At 44.6% G+C, this 20,953-nt stretch overlaps 3 protein-coding genes across 3 annotated transcripts; 1 reads left to right on the top strand and 2 right to left on the bottom strand.

Annotated features, from left to right (window-relative positions):
• Positions 1 to 1,936: 1,936 nt before the first annotated feature.
• Positions 1,937 to 10,471, bottom strand: LOC130211702 (CTD nuclear envelope phosphatase 1A). The gene is made up of 8 exons (XM_056442650.1): positions 10,203 to 10,471; positions 7,727 to 7,793; positions 4,926 to 5,044; positions 4,766 to 4,837; positions 4,412 to 4,528; positions 4,199 to 4,310; positions 3,804 to 3,888; positions 1,937 to 3,249 (listed from the first exon to the last, which is right to left on the bottom strand). Exons 1-8 carry the CDS (start codon positions 10,305 to 10,307, stop codon positions 3,189 to 3,191), a joined length of 738 nt encoding a protein of 245 aa, XP_056298625.1. The 5' UTR covers positions 10,308 to 10,471; the 3' UTR covers positions 1,937 to 3,188.
• A 1,523-nt stretch (positions 10,472 to 11,994) lies between these two features.
• Positions 11,995 to 14,297, bottom strand: elp5 (elongator acetyltransferase complex subunit 5). Its single transcript, XM_056442964.1, has 8 exons — positions 14,004 to 14,297; positions 13,836 to 13,896; positions 13,632 to 13,712; positions 13,239 to 13,450; positions 12,764 to 12,939; positions 12,587 to 12,682; positions 12,378 to 12,478; positions 11,995 to 12,297 (listed from the first exon to the last, which is right to left on the bottom strand). Exons 1-8 carry the CDS (start codon positions 14,056 to 14,058, stop codon positions 12,189 to 12,191), a joined length of 891 nt encoding a protein of 296 aa, XP_056298939.1. The 5' UTR covers positions 14,059 to 14,297; the 3' UTR covers positions 11,995 to 12,188.
• Positions 14,298 to 14,434: 137 nt separating this feature from the next.
• Positions 14,435 to 19,124, top strand: phf23b (PHD finger protein 23b). The gene is made up of 5 exons (XM_056442963.1): positions 14,435 to 15,016; positions 16,253 to 16,284; positions 16,400 to 16,492; positions 16,594 to 17,197; positions 17,362 to 19,124. Exons 1-5 carry the CDS (start codon positions 14,989 to 14,991, stop codon positions 17,553 to 17,555), a joined length of 951 nt encoding a protein of 316 aa, XP_056298938.1. The 5' UTR covers positions 14,435 to 14,988; the 3' UTR covers positions 17,556 to 19,124.
• The last annotated feature ends 1,829 nt before the right edge of the window (positions 19,125 to 20,953 follow it).

Here is a 20,953-nt window from a genome sequence, read left to right as displayed (position 1 = left end):
TTCAGTGGAACTATTTTTCGTTGTTTATCTAGCGCTGCGCGTAATGACGTTGGACAGGGGCGGTGAAGCGGCAGCTGTCCTTGTCATATGACCGCGGCCCAGCAGTTAGCAGCTAGACACAAGAAACAACATGCGACAATAAACTCTCTTTTGGACTGAAAATGAAACTGTGCTCAACACATATCTGCGTCTGAAGGCATTCAGAGGGTCCTGGGCAAACAGCCACATGTTGTGAATTATTGTCACGGATTATTTGAGCTCATAAATTACTAAATGGGTTTGAAGTTTCGCAATTTCCGCTGTTGCGGCAACATAACAAGTGAGACAACATTATTCGAGTCGTTAACCCGATTTGTGGAAGAATTAAGGGAGGAAATCAAATGTCAAATCTAAGGGGTAAATTTCGTAGTTCTTTTATTTGGGTTTAATGGTGTGTAATGATGGTGAATGCTGGCTTTAAGGGAACTACTGGGCTAGTTTGGGGAACTGTTTATGTTTCGTGACCAAATGTGTTATATGATATATGTATCCGACATACAGTATAGACTACAATATGTCAGTCACAGCTTGCCATCCATATGTCCATCTCATGAAACGCTCATTTGAAAAGTAACCATTATTTTTGTGCTATAGTGACTCACAGCTCCATGACTCACTTAAACTCCCATTCTGTCTTTGAGATGCAGACATCTAAAAAAAAAAAGTCTCTTATGTTAGACTTCTTTTCAACAAGGGAAACCACAACTCAAATTACTCTGACCAGAATATTAACTGATAATTACAGGTGGCCGTGGTTATGTGTTTGTTCTGGTTAAAGTATGGTTAAAAACACAGATTTTAGAATACCGACAGCAAACAGTAGAGCACACCTTTGACTCATACTCACGCGTATTGTGGGACTTTAAGGTGTGACAGAGCTACATTATAAATAGTTGAAGTCAATGTTTGACAATGGAGTAGCCTAAAAAATAAAAGCTCTCCATCGTTGGTGACAACCCCAAGTAAAGCTTTCCAAACCATTATGTGGTCCCTGAACAACCAACTCAGCCTCAGCTTGGTGAGGTCCTGGTCCAAGTTACGCACGCACACATCTCCAACTCGGTTGGAACTCTTCGCTGCAGCCATTAGGGGACTGTACTGTGCACCCGAGGATTGGTTGACAGAGGCAGTGATGTCAGTGGTTGCTCTTCTTACAAGAGGAAAAGTTACAACAAGAGATCCACATTTACAGTTTCAAACCTTCGGTTTTACTTTAATACCATCGTCAGGAGGTAGAGTAGAAAACAACAGCTGTTATGTACCAATATACACTTGGCCCACCCGTAGAACAGTTGCCTACCTTCATGGCGGTGATGTAACTTGTGGCGTCGTTGAATTTGATTGCATTATAGAGACGTAAGGAAGGATCTGGCCTCCCATCATTGATGTGAATGGAGTGGACAAAACCTCAAACACTCGTCAGTATAATGCAAAACAACAAGAAGAGCAGCAAAGGCTTCAACATTTAACCAGGAAGGTACTATTGCACGATTACGTCTTGCATTTAGTTTAAGCTCGCTTTCCCCAATTTAAATCAACATACACGCTAAAAAGTGTCATCGGTGACAATTATAGCTCTTAGTGGTCAGTTCATCCATGTTGCTCCCTTCTGGAAGAGACACAAAACCCTTCATATCTGGTTTGATAAAAAGGAGTATTTTTTGGGGGGAAAACCTGAACCAACATTAAATACAGGTAGGAATACCGAGTGGACGAATGCAGTTTCCCGTCTCACCACATGATGGCAGCAGATTATTAGCAGAAAACAACCAAATTCCCTCGAGAAAGAAACTGTGGGAATCCACTCAAACTCATTTTCACCCCCAGTAAAAGTGGTCCGCCGACAAGCTGCAGAATGACGTGGATTTAAAAAACAAAAGCAAGCTGGATAATAATGGGCCGATACTGACAAGTGTTTTATTAGTAACAGACCTGGAGACAGAGCCAATAAGAAGCCGTTGTGAGCCTTGACAACAAGACATTGTTCAGAAGGCATTTAAAGACAGAAGGTCTAATAGTTGAATCCATACAGGAAGCCGAGCGGGTGGAAACTGAACGAGGAAGGCTGCAAATTTGAATCAAATACAAAACCAACTGCAAAAAAAAAAAAAGAAGGGGGACAAAAAAAAAATGTAAGTGCAATTCCTATTCAATGAAATCAGGATGGCGTCCGATTGCGAAAGGGGGAGAATGAAATGTTGTGGTTTGCAGAAGTCATATTATCACATATCATAATAGAGAAAATCAGATATGGAAAGGCGGCACGGCAGTCCACATATCGTTTCAAGCCAGTCTTTTTTTCCCTCTCATTTTCAGTAAAGTCTTTTTCAGAGTTCCACCTGGAGCTTTGTGGAAACCGGTGACGTTATGGCTGAAAAACAAAAAGAATCTCAGGCTGCTCGGCTATTTGTCCAGAAAAATGCCTGTGGATGGTATGTTGCAAGCAAAAGTCCATCGATTTCACCATGTAAGTTGATCCATTCTTGGTTAGGGAGAATAAACGTACCTCAGGAATCAATTATTTATCGTCCAAGGGTGAGGTTGATCTAAAAAAGAAAAGAAAAGGGGGGGGGGGGGCGGTTGTTTTCTGTTTCCCTGGCTCGGTTGCACTGAGGTTAAGACAGTAAATTGATAAATTGTCTGCTTAAGTGCAACGACTGATGATGATGGAGAAGAAAGAAAAATAATAATGTAGAATTGTCTTTGTTGTTCCCCCTCTCCCCCTCCCTCCTGATTCTCAAAAAAGTTTAAAAAGGGTTAACGTATTCAGCAAGCAAACTCCGACTCTCGTAGACAAGCTCACCTCCAATACGAATAGTCAGTATCAGGAGCAATAAGGCAGAGAGGCTCCGTTTTGTTTTTTTTGGGGGGGGGGGGGGGGGGAGAAGAAAAATACAAATAAAGAATCAAAAAGAAGAAAAAGAGACAGACAAGCTGCCCCCCCCCCCACCCTCAGTAGTTTCTGGGCTCTGGTGATCCCGTACATTTCATCCCGTGTCAGGCGGTCACCCAAACCCTCATCTCCTCAGGACACGTCTGAGAGGCTCAGAGAGGGCTGGTGGGTCGCCTGCGTGGGAACGGAGGGCAGGGTGGAAGCGGCAGAGAGGAAGAGGCTGGTCAACAAGCCCCGCCCCTCTTGATTCAGTCAATCACCACAGTCGATGCTGGTGGAGGTTTCGACTAAGGACGGAGCGAACATCAGCAGTGAACCTAGGAGAGAGAGAGAGAGAGAGAGAATGAATGAATGAATAGAATATATACTTTTATTAATCCCTAAGGGGAAATTAGTTCTCTGCATTTAACCCATCCTTAGTTATAAAGGAGCAGTGGGCTGCAGTGATGCGCCCGGGAAGCAATTGGGGGTTCAGTGCCTTGCTCAAGGGCACTTCGACTTGCAACTAATGGGGAGAGCCGGGATCGAACCGACAACCTTGGGGTTGCAGGACGACCCCCTTACCCACTGAGCTACAGCCGCCCCAGGCGTTCAACTCGCTGACATTGAAGGTGTCACTATCTGAGCCGTTAAAGGGATAGCTCAACATTTGGAAACTCTCAGAAAGAAAGCAAATAAAGAAGCATTTAATATAGCCTTATTCAAAATAATATCATTAAGTCTTTTCCTTCCGTCATCGTAGACAAAATGAGAATTTGACAGCTGTTTAAGACGATAATAATGTAGTCAGCTGCAGCCATTAGCTTACCCCTTGAATTACACCTCGGATCATTTGATTACAGACAGTTAAGAGTTTTCCTGCTAACTTTACCTTAGTGCATCCAGCATAGGCAGCAAGTTAAGAAGTGCTGTGTCACTAGGGTCGCTGAACCAGGACTTGATGGGTATTGCATTGTCTGGAGGGCAGAAAACAAGTCAGGCATGTTAGTGAAAAGGACGGATGTGATGTTATGCTGCTCTGTTAAAGACACCGAGCGCGGAGAGGAATTACAGATTTAATGTGCCGTTACAACAGTTACAATACGAGCCTTGTCCTGAGAAATAAATGGCTCAGTTATTCAGACGCTTCTTGTGTCATCACAAGGTTGACGTGTGTAAGATGAAGCGTCATTTGACCTTGTACGACTCGACGGATGTGCACAGAATTCAAGCAGCAAAATGTACACACATCGAAAAACAAGTTTACGCGAGGACTTTAAGTCTTACCTGGATGGCTACGATAAGCACCAGGCGAGTTGTCCAGGATGACAATACTGGACAGGTCATCGTGTACTACAGACAGGTCTTTAATATAACTACCTAGATCCAATGTACAATGCTGAGGGGAAAAAAAACACAAAAATGAGGAAATGAAGCGACATCATACGACAGACGGGATGACAAAGCCCAAACAATGCGCTGAATAGTTTAGAGCAGCACCTGCCGGTAGTATCTGCGTTTCAGGATGTTCCTATTATTATCCAGCTTATCGGCCACTGCGGAGCCATAGATCTCCATACTGGCTGTGAAAACCACCAGCTCATACCACTGGCTCACCTGTACACACAAACACACACACACACACACACACAACAGTATGAATTCAAACGTCACAGTAAGTCACACGGGATCATTTTCTGAAACAAATATAGTTGAGCGACAGAGCGATGGCAGAGACAAGTCAGGTGACGTGAGACGAGACGTTTCGAGTCCATCGTGCGTCACCGCTCCCTTCCGTCTTATTCTGGACTCAAAGCGCACAAACGGGGACATCGATCACGGGTTGACACTCACCACTTCTAAAAAGAAGTCAACATGCGGCCTTTTGTGCACGAAGAATCTGACTGGATGCTTGTCGATGACGACCTGCACGGAGAGAAGAGAAGACGGCGTTGAGGCTCGGATGCACACGTGCGTTCCGACATGCACACAGTGCGCGGCCGAACGCTCGTACTTTGAGGATGAAGTCTGGCGGCGTGCCAGGCCTCACTGTGGGTCTGAGGACGCCGTCATGGTGAGAGTGGATCAGCGTCTCGTCCAGGTCCAGAACCAGAATCTTCCTCTTTACTGCATCTGGAGTTTATCACAAGAGGTGGACACTTGTAGGACGTGGACAGGCAAACACAAGGAACCCGCTCACGGGGACAAATGAGGTGACGCGAGAAATCGCACAACGGGTTTACACCACTTTTAAAAATCAGTTTCAATTTAATAAGACATTTACTTAAATTGTTAGAATTGTATGTTGCAGTTGTATACATTAAAGAACTAACAGTCCTCTTTTCGTGTGCGTGGTTGATCAACGTATATTTGTGCGGGTTGTCCGGTGTCGATTGGCTCTCATAACAGGCCGGTATTAAAAAAACATGACATCACTAACGGGCAGAAATATCTAATCGCTCACTCGACCCCTTCAGTTGAACTCGACAGAGCAAAACAAAACCAGGTGTAAATGTGATCCGTTTAAATGATATCTAGATACAAGACGGGTTTTTTAACGTACGGTTTAGAGACATTGTGTTACTTTATAAATCACGACTGGATCTTTGGGGAACTGTTTCGCTTCATTCCATTTGTGCAACAACATTTTGTAAATGTGCTACTGGGCTACTTAATGTCGGTCTCACTCCTAGTTGGACTTTTTTTAATTTTTTAAATACAAGGCGATGGCACTCGGTATCCTCTCTTTGGATTCCCGATGCCGTGCTCCATTTGCAAGCATGCTTTACTTTTGGGGGACGAGCGCTGCAATTTAAATCCCCAAAAATAAATAGAAATTAAAACACATTTGGGAGGCAGTCAGGACTTCCAGAAGGTGTGGCTCCAACCTCCTAAAAGCTTTTTCTGCGCCCGCTTTTCTGTTCTGTGAATTACCGAGACTCTGGCGGCCATAATCCATTTAACGCCGCCATAGTTTTATAATGAACTGAAAATATTGTTACACTTCTCAATCAGGGGGCTGGCGGGCGCTCTCCATGCAGCACGACCCATTTACAGCCAAAGGAATCACTCGTTCACTTGAAACCGGACCTGGGTCTCCAGCTGAAGCCTCTGGAGTGAGTGAGAGGCGAGGAGAGTGAAAGTGAATTGAAAGTCAAGAGGGTGCCTTTAAATGAGGTCTCGACAGACAAGTTCATTCAGAGCGCACACAGCCGGCCATTCTCGTCTAAATTGTGGCTTTCCTCTCCACTTCAACACCACAAATACATTTCGTCACTTTAGCCAGAGAAGGACGCCACATTTATTCCCTTTTTTTTTGTGGCCCCCATGCCCCCGCGTGCTGGGCGGATCCTGACTTTAACCCGCTGCCATCATTCACCGTTTTACTCAAACGCTCTTTTGGGACAATAGCCGTTTGCGTCACACAGCGGCTTAGCGCCTCGTTAACATTCTGGTAACAGGTCTTGAGACACAGTACATCTGCTACCTCTTTGTTCGGAAAGGCTCGCGGTGCAGTGGAATCCACGATGGCAGACATTATTTAGACAATGCAGTACTGGTTCCACATCCTTGGCATTTTTGCACGAGTTCAGGTGGAGGCGACCCTCGGCACGCTACCAATGGGACCAGTAGCTTCAACAACTAGCAATACGTGTGCAAGAGAGCGCCCTCGCACCCCCATGCCAAATTATCCATGTCACAGCCATTGGCAGTTGCTTAACTCGAAATTTAGGGTAGTTTGATCCCTCCCATCCGCATTTTGCAAAGCCGGTGCGGCCCTTCTGAGCCTCTGATTGGCTACGACTCGTCGCCTTCGTTGCTGAATGTGTTACATTTAGTGCTGATGAACCAGATTGGTGTACGGTCGGTAGGGTTTCATCACAGATGCGGGTGTTTGCATGAGGGGGGCAGCCTTCTCTCACAGTGGTACCAGATATAATTACAATGTTAAATGTTGCTTTCCTTCCCACCTATGGATGGAATACAATTACAGATCTGCACTACCCTATTAAATATCTAGCAGGGATGCTGTGGATTAGTGGTGGTTTGGGAAGCGTCTGTATTTGCTTTGGGAGTCATTACGTTTATTTCACAAAGCACATTTAAAGCTGCGCAACAGACTGACATTTCCTTTGAAGTGCCACAGCGAAATCACTTGTTATTTGTAACGCTTGTTTGGCTTTCAATTGTAAAGAAAGTGTTATCGCTCTACCCTTTAGAGGAGCCAAACTTCATGCAAATGATCCAAATGCAAAAAACAATCTTTGACGGTAAGCTATAAAAAAAAGCCAAGCGACCACACAATAACGGACCAATGCAGCGTCACGGGTTGGATGAAACAATTGAGAGAAAATACGGCGGTTTGCATCCAGCCACTTGATCTACCGCAATAAACACACTCGGCTTTGACCGACAGGCCACGCACTCGTCTCCATGTGAAGAAGGAATATTATCAGAGTCCTGTGAAGTTTATTGGTCCAGAAATACGCACGATGTTCATGTATTCGGAGGACAAGAAGGTCTCGAGAACGAGGTCGAGCACACGTCTGTTTTCCTGCACAATCGCCTGACTCGACAGACTGGTCTAACTCGTACTTAAATTACCACATTTCAAATGTTTTGCGGTCGCGTCTCACCCGTGTATTGTTACCGCAATAAAATTAAACAATTGCGTCTGGGTAAAAGCAGCATTTGTTATCCATCAGTATATATACAAAATAAGTATTTGGGACATCAGCTCTTTTATTTTGTGATACTTTAGCATCACAAATGCTGCAGTCCTAGACTGGCTGAGCGGTCATATCATGTACTCACTGAGTCTGTTTCTGGAGATAGGCGACAGAGGCAACGTGTCGTATCGCACCGTCTGATACTGGATTATCTGTAAAAGAACAAGACACATGAAAGTCAGTCAAACCGTAAACCGATCTCTGTTAAAACAACACGCCGTACACAAATACAGCGAGCCATGACTTAACTGCACCGCGGTTACATTTCAAGTGTGTGTCTTTTCATTTCCTCCTGCACACGTCACGCGTTTGACAGGACATTTTCAAACAATACATATTTGGGGAAATCAGAGCTCTTATTTTGCTGCACATCGGCGGCGAGTCAAGAGAATAGAGAGGGGACATCCACGGAAACATCCACCCCGTGACTCCTGCTTTGTAACTTCCTTACTCTGCTCAAGTCCAGTGCCACTCTTGACCAGGGGCCGATGCACTTTTCTTCACGGGGCTATTTCTATCCCCCCCAGCTGTCAGTGGGTGTCAGTGGAGCGCGGGGCACAACCAGAAACAGAGACGTGCAGGGTGACTTTGACTGAGCCGTGGTCCCTAAGGCTTGGACCGGGCCTCCCTCTGAGGGCCCTCCCTGCTGCTGCCTGGCAGAGTTCACTCGGGGGAAGCCTATTGGTGCCACGGGGGAACCTCACCCTGGACTCAGCTCTCTGCACCTCCAGGAGCGTCCTTCTGGACCGCAGGCCTGCAAACTCAGACAGAGTCCTTTTCCTCCAAACCAACGAACAGCAACTAAACACGTTTAATCTTCAGCGAGTAGCGATGTGTAAGTGTGAAAAGCAGCTAGCCCTTGAATGTGAGCGACTGGAACCAGGATACAGGCAAAGGGAATGTGGGAAATGGCAGATTTCTTCAGTTGAAAAGCTAAAACCAGACAAGTTAGTGTAATATGTGTGATGAGGGTCCAATTGATGATCAGTTTTCTGTTGCTTAAGCAGATCGTTTCAGCACCCGGCTGCACACCGTTACCGTCTCATGCAGGAGATAAGCATCTGCTGACAATGAGATTACCCGGTCCTAATATTCATAATTCAAGAGAGCTTTTATTGATCTAAATGTTTGAACAGGTCCCTTAATGGATTGTGATCTTCTCCAAACGGAAACACCTCGAGCCCCATCTTACTCAGACAACAGCATGATCTTATGAGATAGAAGAGGTTGTCATGGTTATAACACATGGGCATTAAACGCATGTTATACATGATTTTCATAATACCACCTGCCATCTACCTACAGTAGCGATCGGGAGCACCACATTGTTCCAGTGTACAAAGTGCAAACAGCAGAGCACAACTGGGGGCGAGATTGAGGGAAACGGAGGGCGGGAGAGAGAACAGTACAGTCTCTGTGCCGACGTAATCCCTCTCTCTTCAGCCACATGGACTGGACTTCTCTCTCAGGGCCGGTTGACAGCCAGCGAGTCTCACTGCCGCACGATAAACTCCAAACAAAACCTCAACCAGCCGAGCGTATTACGGCGCACAGGGCATTCCCCCCCGAGCTTTGTGGAGTAGATACCGAGCTCGAGTCGAAGTCCGCTCATATTACACCACATATGCACGTCTATTAACGACGACTCAACAACACGAGCGTGTCTAAGTTACAGGCAGGTGGCTTCTGACACCTTAAATGCCATGTCCATTGTGTGCAAGGTGACCTGCAGACTTGTGCTGGCTGCTCTTCAAATGCAGCATTTGAATGTGGGAGGTTTCCACTAATTGAATGAGACATTTGTTCACACAAACAGAGACATTAATGCACTATTCAGGAGCTGAAACAATTGGTCTATCGATCGATTAGTTGACCAACTGATAATCAATAGAAATGCAATAACATAATATGTTTATGGTTGCACAAATGTGAGGAGTTTCTCGTTTTCTTTGTTCAACATCATTTTTAGCGTAACTTAATATCTCCTTGAACAGACTTTGGTTTTCTACACTATTTTCTGACATCTTCCCGCTTAAACGAGGAACCACCTAAAAACAATAACGATATATTTATTTTAAAAAACAAGTTATATTGCGGTTGTACATTTTAGTGCACTTTAACTTCCTGTGTGGCACTTCTTGTACTTCTTGTATTGCAAATGGCTTGACACTCTTCCTCTCCTCTGAGCTGGAGATGCCCCTGGCCATCTTTATGCTGAATGATGGAGCAATACATTTGACACTGGTGTTATCGAGTGGGAGGCTCGTGCTACTCAGCCGGTGGGATTTTGGTCACACATTTTCTGAATATTTGGCACAACCATCACGGTGGATGCACATAATGAGACACTATGACTGCACAGGTGAGACACACATGGAGTCTGAGAGCCAGCAGACCCCCTCATGGTGGATGCGATCTGAACAGTAATGATTAGGCACACGAGACCCGTGGCAACGTAAATACTTCGCTCACGTGTGTGTGTGTGTGTGTCTCTCTCACAAACACACAATCAGACACACACACACATCTGCCAAATGTCTTCCCCAAACCCCCTTTCTCACCGTCCGTAGGTGCTTCCTGAGGATGTACATGATGAAGCCCCATATTCGCGACGTTACGCCGAGAAACATGCGGATGCCAAGTAAACACTGCCGGGTCTTCAGCATGTTGACGAGCACGCAAAGACCCCCGAAGCAACCACACTTCCAATCCTCAGTCGGTGGCCCGCTTCTGCCCCTCAGTTGTCGGAACAATCCCTGCGAGAGGTGGAGGAGGAAGAGCTGGTGGTGGTGGTGGGGGCGACTTGCGTGCTCGTGAGGAGTCAAACCCCGTCTTTAGCCACAGCCGCCAAACTAGCGATTCAAACTAACGAGGCCAAGCAAACGTGTGAGTACCTCGCTCTGCACACTTGTGGCACATTTAGCGTCAAATGGAGTTCATCCGCATCGCAGCTTTGAAAGACGAACGAGGACGTGGTCGAAAAAAAAAAAAAGAGAGAGGGGGGAGAGCCGCTGCCGCTCGACGAGCCGCCGCTGTGTGGACCTTAGCACGCAGCCCGGGAGCTAGCCGTGTACCGACCAGCGTTAGCTCGTAGCCGCCGAGCTACCGCTAGCTCGACAGGGTGACCACCTTGAACCTAGGAGTAAAATATCCCCCCGAAAAGGCAGTGGGGTGGCTCGTTGTCAGGCGCCGGTTGACCGCGACTGTCCTCTGCGCGGCGTCGGAAGACGGTCGGCTTCACAAAAGTTCCCACAAAGTCTAACCGGACCGGTTAAAATCAGTTTGTATTCCGGTGGAAATCCGGAATGAATCTGCGAGCCACCATCGCCGCCTCTCCGTCACTTCCGCGAGGAATCCTGTGGAGGCGCGCAGCACGTCCACGTGGAGAGGAAATAAACAGACGTGGACGAGCGCGTGAGAAAAATAACCCGTTTTTATTGCGCGCGCTGTCATTGTTCAGCTGCTGTTTGTGTGTTTGTGGTACAGTTTAACACCGACACGATGTCCGGATTTGTGTGTGTACATAAAGTGTTGCTTACATTTTGACAGGAGCGTGATTGATGACAATCCTCGGGGTCCAAAAAAGCTCGTCCCCGGTTCAACGTTGTAAAACAATCACATCATAAAAAGACATGACTGTGTGGATGTGTATATTCTATACACACAGATTTTATTCTTATAGCAGGGACAGCTTTTACAACTGCTGTCGGAAGACACGTGGGACACTGCAGTGGGCAAAAAGTGTACTTTACACCTCGTGAATTACTTCAAACTTTTAGGAAACTAGTAAACGATCCCACATGACACTGTCATGCAAATAGCACTAATGGTGTTATTTATAATGGTAAGAGGTTCCACTACTAGATAATAATTATGTTATACAATTAGACCTGGCACATTCACTGAGATATGTCAAAGCCCATGAAGGAATCCAAAATGGTCATTAACAATAAAATAAGATACAATTATGAAAATAAGTTATCCATAATCAATGAATATCCTGAATATTACTATCAATAATGTATGAAAAGGTCTGAATTTACTTAAGAGTGATTATGTTTGAGAGATTTTTACACTTAGGCAAAGCATCCCGGAATTATATTTTGAAGTCAAAAAATAAAAAGAATTGCTTAACAGAATATTTTACTTTCTTATCACTTTTTATTTTGGGATCCACTGCACCAAATCCTGGTGTAAAGAGTCAATTGGACGTTGCTATAGCTCAAACATAAAATGTACAACATTCAATTTTATGACTAATCAAAGTGTGGTATTAACTGTTGGATAAAAGACTTGTTTTTTTCAACAATATATTTGAAAAAATAAAGTTGATCAATAACTTTAGAAACCACCTTTGGATAAAACCATTTTATAAACAGCATACAGATTTCTTACAGAAATATTTTACATTATATTCTTTCTTCAAAACTCCATGAGATGGCCGCAATATTTCAATCTTCACGACTGAAAACGACTCAGTGGCACGAAAAGCAAGGAGGACATGAAACGAGGAGCCTCTGTGCCTTCAGTGGGTTTCGTGCCGAAGCCTACACATCAAGATCATCATCAGGATCCTCCTGGTCGTAGTCATCGTTAGCATCCGGTTCATACAGAATTCGTCCTGAACCTGGGCTTGAGTGGAGCAGAGCTGTTTTCCTGTAAGAGAAAAAGGGCTGTGTAAAAAAAAAAATATATAGAAAATTGAAAAATCTGATAAGTGTGGAAAAGTTTCTTACTTCTCTTTGCTGAAGACAAAGGGCAGTGCAAGTTTCTGTTTGGCCTCACGCTCTGTATTCGATAGTCGTAGGTTGAAGGTTAAGTTAGCGGTTGGGTCCGTCTATTAGAAACAGAAAAAGGATATTTTTTATTTCTGCCATATCTTAGTCCTATCTTTATTATATGTATCTGTTTATGTTTTGAAGGTGTTAAGTGTGTTGTATTGCACCTCTGATTCCTCAGGGTCCGCCTGCTTGTGTCCAAGTTGGCTGGACATGCTCTGTATTACGACTGTGAGATCAGTTTTGATGCTGAAAAACTCCTCCTAAGGACAACAAACGAAGTTATCAACAGTACTATTTTTAACAGTAACAGAACTACAAATCCCAAAGAAAACACTGCTTACGTCTTGCACAACTTTCCCCGATTTTGAGCGCTTTGTTATCTTTGCCACAGCTTCGTCTCCCTTCGTCCCAGGTGCTACAGTGATGACCGAAGTGGCCAAGTGGCATACATTTCCCACAGTACCCCTCTGATGCATATCCACATGGAGCAGACCCATAATAGCTCTGACAGCCCCCCCTGATGAAAACACAGAAAAAGACCCTTAAATAGGGGTAAAGACTGCATGGTCCCAGAGTTCCACTTTATTCTAAAACAAGTCCGCCATGAAGGTAGATTTTTTCACACAAGCCTTGTGTGGTTCTTTGGATAAATATTTGATTGTTTAATTCCTCCTTATTGATATGCAAAGAAAACATTGAAATGATTCTCACTGCCTGGATGTCATCGCTTCAGTACCAATACATTACAAACAAACGTGTGACATCATGCTGATGCATGCATTAACATATTCACACATTATGGTTATGATTTATCACCTTTTCGAAGTTGCTGAAGAGTCTTGCAGACAGCAGGGGCACCGACGTGTCTCAATATCCATGAAAGAGAGTCAATCACTAAGGTAGCTGGTTTGGGGTGTGATGTTTGCTTGACCAGGCGTGTCAGTTCCTCCAAACAGAACTGGTGAACTGTGAAACCTGGTTGATCAGTCCAGCCAAGGGGGTCTGAATAGGCATTGTGAAAGTGTAACCTGAAATGACAAAAACAGATGATTAGCAGTCAATCTTCTATTTAGAAAGATACCAAATTAAGATAAGCAACACTGCAAAAAATAGAGCCAGTGAATCTTGCATTTTGCTTGATACGTGACTTTAATGATTCACCAATGTCGAAGTAGATGGACTACTTATTTCAGCACTAATAGTAATTACCTCTGAACAGGTGATCCTATCAGTCCCTCTGTCAGCTCTTCTTCACTGACCTCAAAGCCAAGGACATGGACAGCTTCTTCCCTAAAAACATATATTTTGTTCAATTGCTAATTTGTTTTTGAGGTAAATACATAACTTTAATGGACATTTATACTTGATTGAACATCCACAACCAAACAGTCACATATACATGTATTTAAATACCTGTTTAATGCAGCATTGATGAAGCTCTTCAGGAGATGTCTACCAGAATAACTAGCAGAATCTAACAATGCATATAAATAACATGGCTTTACTGCTTGCTATTGCTGCGGTTCAGATTAGTTATTGTTCGCAAATTTAGATTGAATTCATAACATTTAAAGCACTTACCTTGAATTATGAGAAACCCTCCAGCTTCAGTGCCTTGCAACAATTCAGTCAACATTGTCTCGCGAAAGGAAATCAATCGTAAAGATCCAGCTAGCTTCAACTAGTTAGCATGCCTCTGATTCTCTACCTATTTAAACGTGGATACCATGGCACAAATATAACGAAGAGCTCAGGAATTCAACCGAAGAAGAACGACATCTCTCAAATGTCAGACTGTCAAGCGACAAAGACGCAGACGCTCATATAAATGTAAATAACGTGTTGTCTGTCCAACATGTTTCGCTGGACAGCCTGATAGGAGTCTACCGGTTAAAAAACATCGCATCCCAGAGTTCCCCTTGGTGTGTTATTGATCATATGTGGGAAATGTAGTTCCTCGACACCTTCTGGTCGGGTGAATGACTTGCCTGATGAACTACGTTACCCAACATGCCCCGCGCGACACACTACGCTGGCAGCCTCAAGAGGTTTCTGCCGCGCACGGAGAAGACCGTGCGGAATAAAGTCAAAACTCCAGTCGTTTTGTGTGCGAAGATACGAAAAAAAAAACTTCATCGGAGAAGTTCGCGTTACGGACCTACATCAAGACAAATCTAAGGATTTTTTAAAACGATTTTGCTCCACTTTATTACACAGGGTTATATAAATGTAGTGCTGAAGAAAAGCGAGCTCGTTAAGCAACAGAGGAATTAGTATTTTGTCGGCTAATAACGTTAGTAAGCGACAGTTCAGAGGCGGTTTGCTTGTGGTACGTTAACGTGTGCTGCTGTAACTGATCCCCCGGGAGGGAATCTCACAACTTCGACCCACAGTGTAGTATTTGCGAGGACGAGTGTCTTTCGCACCCGTGGCTTGTTGCTGCTGAAGTTCCCCGGCGGTAAGGTGCAGCCACGCCGGGGGAAGCACAGCGCGACGGCCGCTACTCTCCGGCTAGCTCGCCTGCTGCTTCTGTTTCTTGGATCGGGGCCTTGTCGGTGAGGCGACAATGCTTGACATAATGTCTGAGCACCAAGGTATGTTTCCCCGGTACCACCCCGCGAGCTGTTACACGAACTACTCCCGCGGGACGCGAATCTGTCCTCTGTTGAAAAATGTGTTGTATTTCTCGGACATTAAGATGAAGCTGTCGTCCCGCAAGTTGTGTCCTCCGTTGGTGTTACCTCCAGTTGCGTGCGCTGTATTAATAACACACCAACTTGTGGGTTGTCGTCGAAATGCCACGAAAGTTGTGATAAAGTGAACAGTGTGTGGTCGTAGTAGTTTAACGATCAAAGCAGTTGACTTGCTAATGTGAACGTATGTTGTGTTAGCTCGTTAACGCGCCGATCCATCGAGCCTAACGTTCGTGGTGAGGAGATGGACGCACGACCCCCTCGCAGAAAACACGCTCAACCGCGGCAGCTTTTTTGACACATTTCACCGCCTGTCACCTACGAAAACCGCTGTTTTGTGCACGAGTTTTAGCCGATTAAACGTGACACCTGGCTAGCGTCGAGCTAACGGTGCTAATAAGCCTCCCACTTCCATTTCTAGACAGCCAGCGTGACGAGCTAGCCGCTCCGGAGGCTGCTTGTCGGCTCAAGTTAACTCTCATCAGAGTGACCCAGTGGCAATACAGAGTTGAAATGCGACGCGAATAGTATATTAGGCGTTGAGAAACTCTCGCTAGTCGCGACCCTGATTGCATTCGTCTCCAAACTTGCGCTTAGCTTTTCCTCCCAAGGAGTCCGCTAACGTTAGCCGGTAGCATCTCCAGACAATACAACAGTTTTTAAAAAAACTGAGCTTTTTATGAGCGACCCCGTTTTTACAAAAGTCGCCAAATGACCTGGGACGTACCGTTAAATCGGTAAACTGTTATCTGTGCTTAATGCTGAAATATCCAGACTTTGCGCGAAGTTCAGGTGATGCTGATCAAGTGACACCGGTTGCGGTTGTTGGCAGACCGGGGGGAAGGAGCGCTACGGTCCGGGGACCTGTCTGTCTCACTGCCTGCTCAAACCGTCACCGGAGACATCAGTCAGTCAAGTTAACGTCGGTAAACAAACGCGTCTCTTTGACGATCTCTCCACCGCCGCCGATAACCCCGATGAGCTGGCTGCGCCGTGTTAGCAAGCTAAGCTATCGTCAGTCCACATGCGCCTCGACGGACCCCGGGGCAGCCGAGTGCTGGTTATTGTGTGCGCGAAACTGAGTTCATCCAGGCTGGTTCACTTGTAACTCACAGCTTTGTTTTTCTTCTCCACTAGATTCACTGTTAACGTGCAAAACGGAACCATTGGTGAGTACTGTGCAATGTTGCTTTGAGCTTTGTGTTAATGGAGCTTTTTTATTATTTATTATTACATGCGTGTATTACCTTCATGTTCCTAAACTACGGTATGTGCTTGTTGTAGCCCCCAGAGCGGAAAAAGAGGACCGTTGAGGACTTCAACAAGTTCTGCAGCTTCGTCCTGGCGTACGCTGGTTACATCCCCAGTCCAAAAGAGGTACGCTGCTCTGAATGTCACCGTGGATGTTAGGACGTGCGCTTATTGCGTGCCTTGCTCTGGTTACTAAAAATGCTTTTTTTCCCCTTGTTGCCTTGCAGGAAAATTCATGGTCTCCAACATCATCCAGCTCTGCACACAGTTCAGGGTTGTCGGTGGATGGAGGCGGTGGAGGCAGCAGCAACACCTGGGCAGACGGAAGCTCCAACATCCACACCATCCACACGTTTGTTCGGAAAGCTCGAGCAAATAAGGGCAAAAGTATTCGCCGCATGCACTCTGACAGCACTCTGCTGGACAAGATGCGCCTTAAAGACTCCCTGTACGAGAGCCAGGTCAACACGAAGGCCGAGCGCAAGAAAGACAAGAAGCTGAAAAAGCTGTCGCTGGGTTCCGGCATGACGGCTGCAGATAGCGGCAGCAGCGAAGGGGAGAAAAGGGCTCGCATCAAACGCAGCAAAAACTCAAAACAGCCAAAGCCTAAGAAGCTTAAAAGTTCCACTGCTCAAAGTGAGACGGACTCTGAGGTTCAGCATACACACACAGAGGTACGACCCGCCAGGGAGGAGCTGACGGAACACGGGGGCTCCACCCCGAGCATACAGGGGCTGGGGAAAATGCAGCCGGACGAGTCCATCAGGGAAGAGATGAGCTCCAGTGAGGGTGAGACCTGGATCGCCGACGAAGACATTATGGTGGAGTCAGGTATGAAGAATGTTTTTTGCCCTTCTTTTTTTTTTTTTAAATAACACATTTATTCAGATCAACTTTGGCCTACATCTAATAATCAAATGTGTAATTTCAAAACAAACTTGTTTCTTTTCACCAGCGATAATGTCTCCTAACTGTGTTCTCCTTTGTCAACACAGGGGATGACTCATGGGACTTGATCACCTGTTACTGTGGGAAGCCATTTGCAGGACGGCCGATGATCGAGTGCAACCAGTGCGGCATTTGGGTGCACTTGTCGTGTGCAAAGATCAAGAAGTCAAACGTTCCAGACATCTTTTACTGCCACAAGTGCAGGGACTTGAGGCGGTCTGGACACAAAAAAGACCCCTAGACCTAAAGAGGATGGGAGGGACATGGAGCACCCACCCTGTTGTTGCTGTCCTCTTTGACACTTGTTTTCTTTTATGCCTACAGCCAAAACAGCCTAAATTATCACATGGATGGCAACTATATTGTCAGTTTGTAGGATTTCTTTTGACAATCACAACCATTCTTATTTATCCCCTCGCGTTTTTGTTTTCTTTTCGGGTTTTTTTTTGGCTACTGTGAAGAACTGGACATCAGGCAACAGTAACTATGGAGACTCATTTATTGGTTACTAATGATTGCTTCATTAATTGGCTTTATTGTTGTATACCGTGCTGGTGATGTGCACATACACCGTCACATTTAATCTCATATCCACTGTCGCTGCATTTTGAGTTGTAAATTATTTCTTGAGGATATTGACAAATCAGTAAACATTTCCCTTAGTATCTCAAGAAGTTAAATTTCCCGTTAATGCCCATTTCCTTTCAACTTTTCCAATCAATGCAAGTTTTACACATTGGCAACATTTATTGCGTAAAGGATGGAACAAGTCACCCAAGTTATTTGTCTCAATGTATGTCATAGAGTCGGATGAGGAGCGAGTTTTTATTTTTCATCGTATTTTGGCGATTTATTTTTGAGTTTGCATTTTGGTCGTCAGTGATGATCACTGAACTTTAACGTGGAGAGATTTCACTCTCCTGGAAAAAAAAAGTGATCTTTAAATTCATAGAATCTGTCAACATTTATTCTTTTTATTTTATTTTTTTTCATCTGCAATTGTATCTAAATTGCTACGTCTCAAATTGCACACAGACAAGTCTTGCGGCAGTGCACTTTTAAAATATAAACCCAAATACCACCCCTCTGCATATATGGGTGGTATTTGGGACCCGATGGGCTTCGGCTGATTTAAATCTGTACTTGGCATGTAGCTGTGTACATTCATGATTGAGCGCTTAATGTTTCTTCCTGTCTGGCTTGTTTAATCAATGATAGCCATTTACCATGAACAACATTTACATTGAAAGCTGTTAAATTTTGATGTCTTTGTTTCATGTGCGGTTTTAGTTTTCCATGTTTTAAAAAACTCATCTGACGTGAGGGCGTAATGTTGCTGGAAGACGAATGGTTTGGCGGCGCGTTACAAAGATCAGTAGCTCTGAGGCTCGTTTAGGAATGGTTGTAAAAAATAATTTTTTTCTGTTTTCATATAATTGTTTATTTCTTAGCTTTCTGAACAGCGGGATTAGGGATGCGCCCGCATCAGAGAATGGACATAAGATTGTCTCACATCGAGAACAAAGTTGTAGTGTACAGAAAATAAGTTGACGCTGCGTAGGTTGTGGCATTTGTTTATGTTGTTTGGTTTTACCATGTGCTTTTTCTTTTGTTGGTGGGAGAGTCTTGTTCTCCAGTAGCAGTTGCACTCTCTCTACAACTTAAATTCTGTGTACATATCCTGTTCTTTGACAACTGTACATATGTGAAAGTGAAGAGAGAAAATACCGAAGCAAAATCTATATTTTCTGCAGTCTGATATTGTTTTCTTTAATTGTAGCTTGAAAAATAAAAGTCTTTGGGAACATAATGGTGGTATATTTCATCATTTGTATTGAAAGAACACAGACTTTTAAATTGGCCATTTTTCCACATTTAATCCGATGTGCACGCGGCGGTGTTTGCATCCTCAACCGCTAGAGGGAGTAGGGCGACCAGCATTCCTATGGTTGGCATGGCAGTGAGTTAATGAGCAATAAATACAGGTTATGAGGAGCTCAATTGTTGAAGTTGGGCTTCATTCCTTGTGTTCTTCTGAGTAGATGTCTGGTTCATCCTGAAGCACAAACGTAAAGATGGTCAGTGATTTACAAAGGCAGCGTATTAAGAACTATTTAATGCTGTAAATCATTGTCATACTCGACAAAAGCGAGCCAGTGCCATGGAGAACCTGGGCATGTCATGCCAGTAGAAAAAGTTGCTCATGCAAATAATGTGAAATATAAGTGATTCAAGAATTGCGGAGGGAACTAGACCGGGACATTCAAGACCACTACTGAAACTGGAACATTTAACTGCTGATAATGTAACTGCTGATACAGATACATGAAGGGTTTTCTCTTGTAACTCACCTTTCTGTTTCGGAAACTGGACATTTGAAAGCTGCTGATGGAGTCCAGAGGAGCAACCTTCCTCCTGGATACACAGCAGTCCAAATCACTTAATGTATGTGACATGCTGACAATGAAGAATATATACTTTTCATTCATAACGTGCAATCACTCGGTACCACACATCCCAAAAAACTATGTTAAACTATGTAATAACCTTTTTTTTTAAAGTCACATAAGACAAATGAATTACAGGGAGCAGAATTTAGAAATGTCATCACATTAATCACTATACATAAAATAAAACCGATCAGATTATATCATGAATTTAGATGATTGACATGCACGTCATTTAAATGATTTATATTGTGAGTTAAGAATATTCCCAATTGCCCTGCTTTGTTTATGAGACACAAGCTAGATTTCCTAAATTAATTTCACTATGTGTGACACACCAGTTGAAAGCCATTTAAACTAAGACGGGTTTTTCCCATTTTCTCCTCACCTCTTTTCATGGGCTTTACGGTGGTTCTGGTGTTGGCTCTTCCTTTTGGGAGGAAGGTGCTCTGTTGGGGCGAGGACTGTCTCTGGAGCAGGGGGCCGGTGGTCCACATCCCTGTCCGTCTCCCCATCGTCACCCACAGACAGGTGTCCCTGGTCTGAGCGATGCAGGAAGAGCTCTTGGTCCGGCCAGTTCACTTCCTGTGGACAGCGATCACATTATAAATAGACACATAGACTGTATTCCTATCCCATGCATGCTTGCAGGTATGTGCATGTAAAAGTGTATTACCCTTTTGTCTCTGAATCCGTCTGGCAATACAGCAGAGGACGTCTCCTGTGGCAACATGCAGAGAGCCAGGAAAGGTAGCACACATGTGGAGCCGAGCATCTGAACAGAGAAAGACGGACAGAGTCAGAAACTAACAAAACACACGAGCAATCGCATTTGAAAAAGAAACAACGATCTCACCTTAAATCTTCTGTTTTCTCCGTGGAGTTCTGTCCTCAAATCCGATTACCGGTGCAGGTCTGTGTCTTATGAGCTCTTGACTAGTGTGGAGGGTATTTGTAGCCATGCATCTATGGGTGGGTTTATATCATGGGACTGTGTGTGTGTGTGTGTGACTTCAGACATGACAATTACGCCTTGCCGCCTGGCATTGTTGTCATCATCAGTGTCCAAGTCTCTCTTAAGAGATTGTAAGTGCTGACAACACGTACATATGCCACTCCCTCGTTACCAGGGCCGTTATGAGGGACGATGGGAGCGAGATAAGGTCATCGTTGGGAATGTAGCTGTAGCCCC

Source organism: Pseudoliparis swirei, chromosome 21, assembly GCF_029220125.1.
Source record: "Pseudoliparis swirei isolate HS2019 ecotype Mariana Trench chromosome 21, NWPU_hadal_v1, whole genome shotgun sequence".
Lineage (NCBI taxonomy): Eukaryota > Metazoa > Chordata > Actinopteri > Perciformes > Liparidae > Pseudoliparis > Pseudoliparis swirei.
The sequence above is the reverse complement of the archived record's forward strand: the minus strand, read 5'-3'. Positions and strand labels throughout refer to the sequence as shown.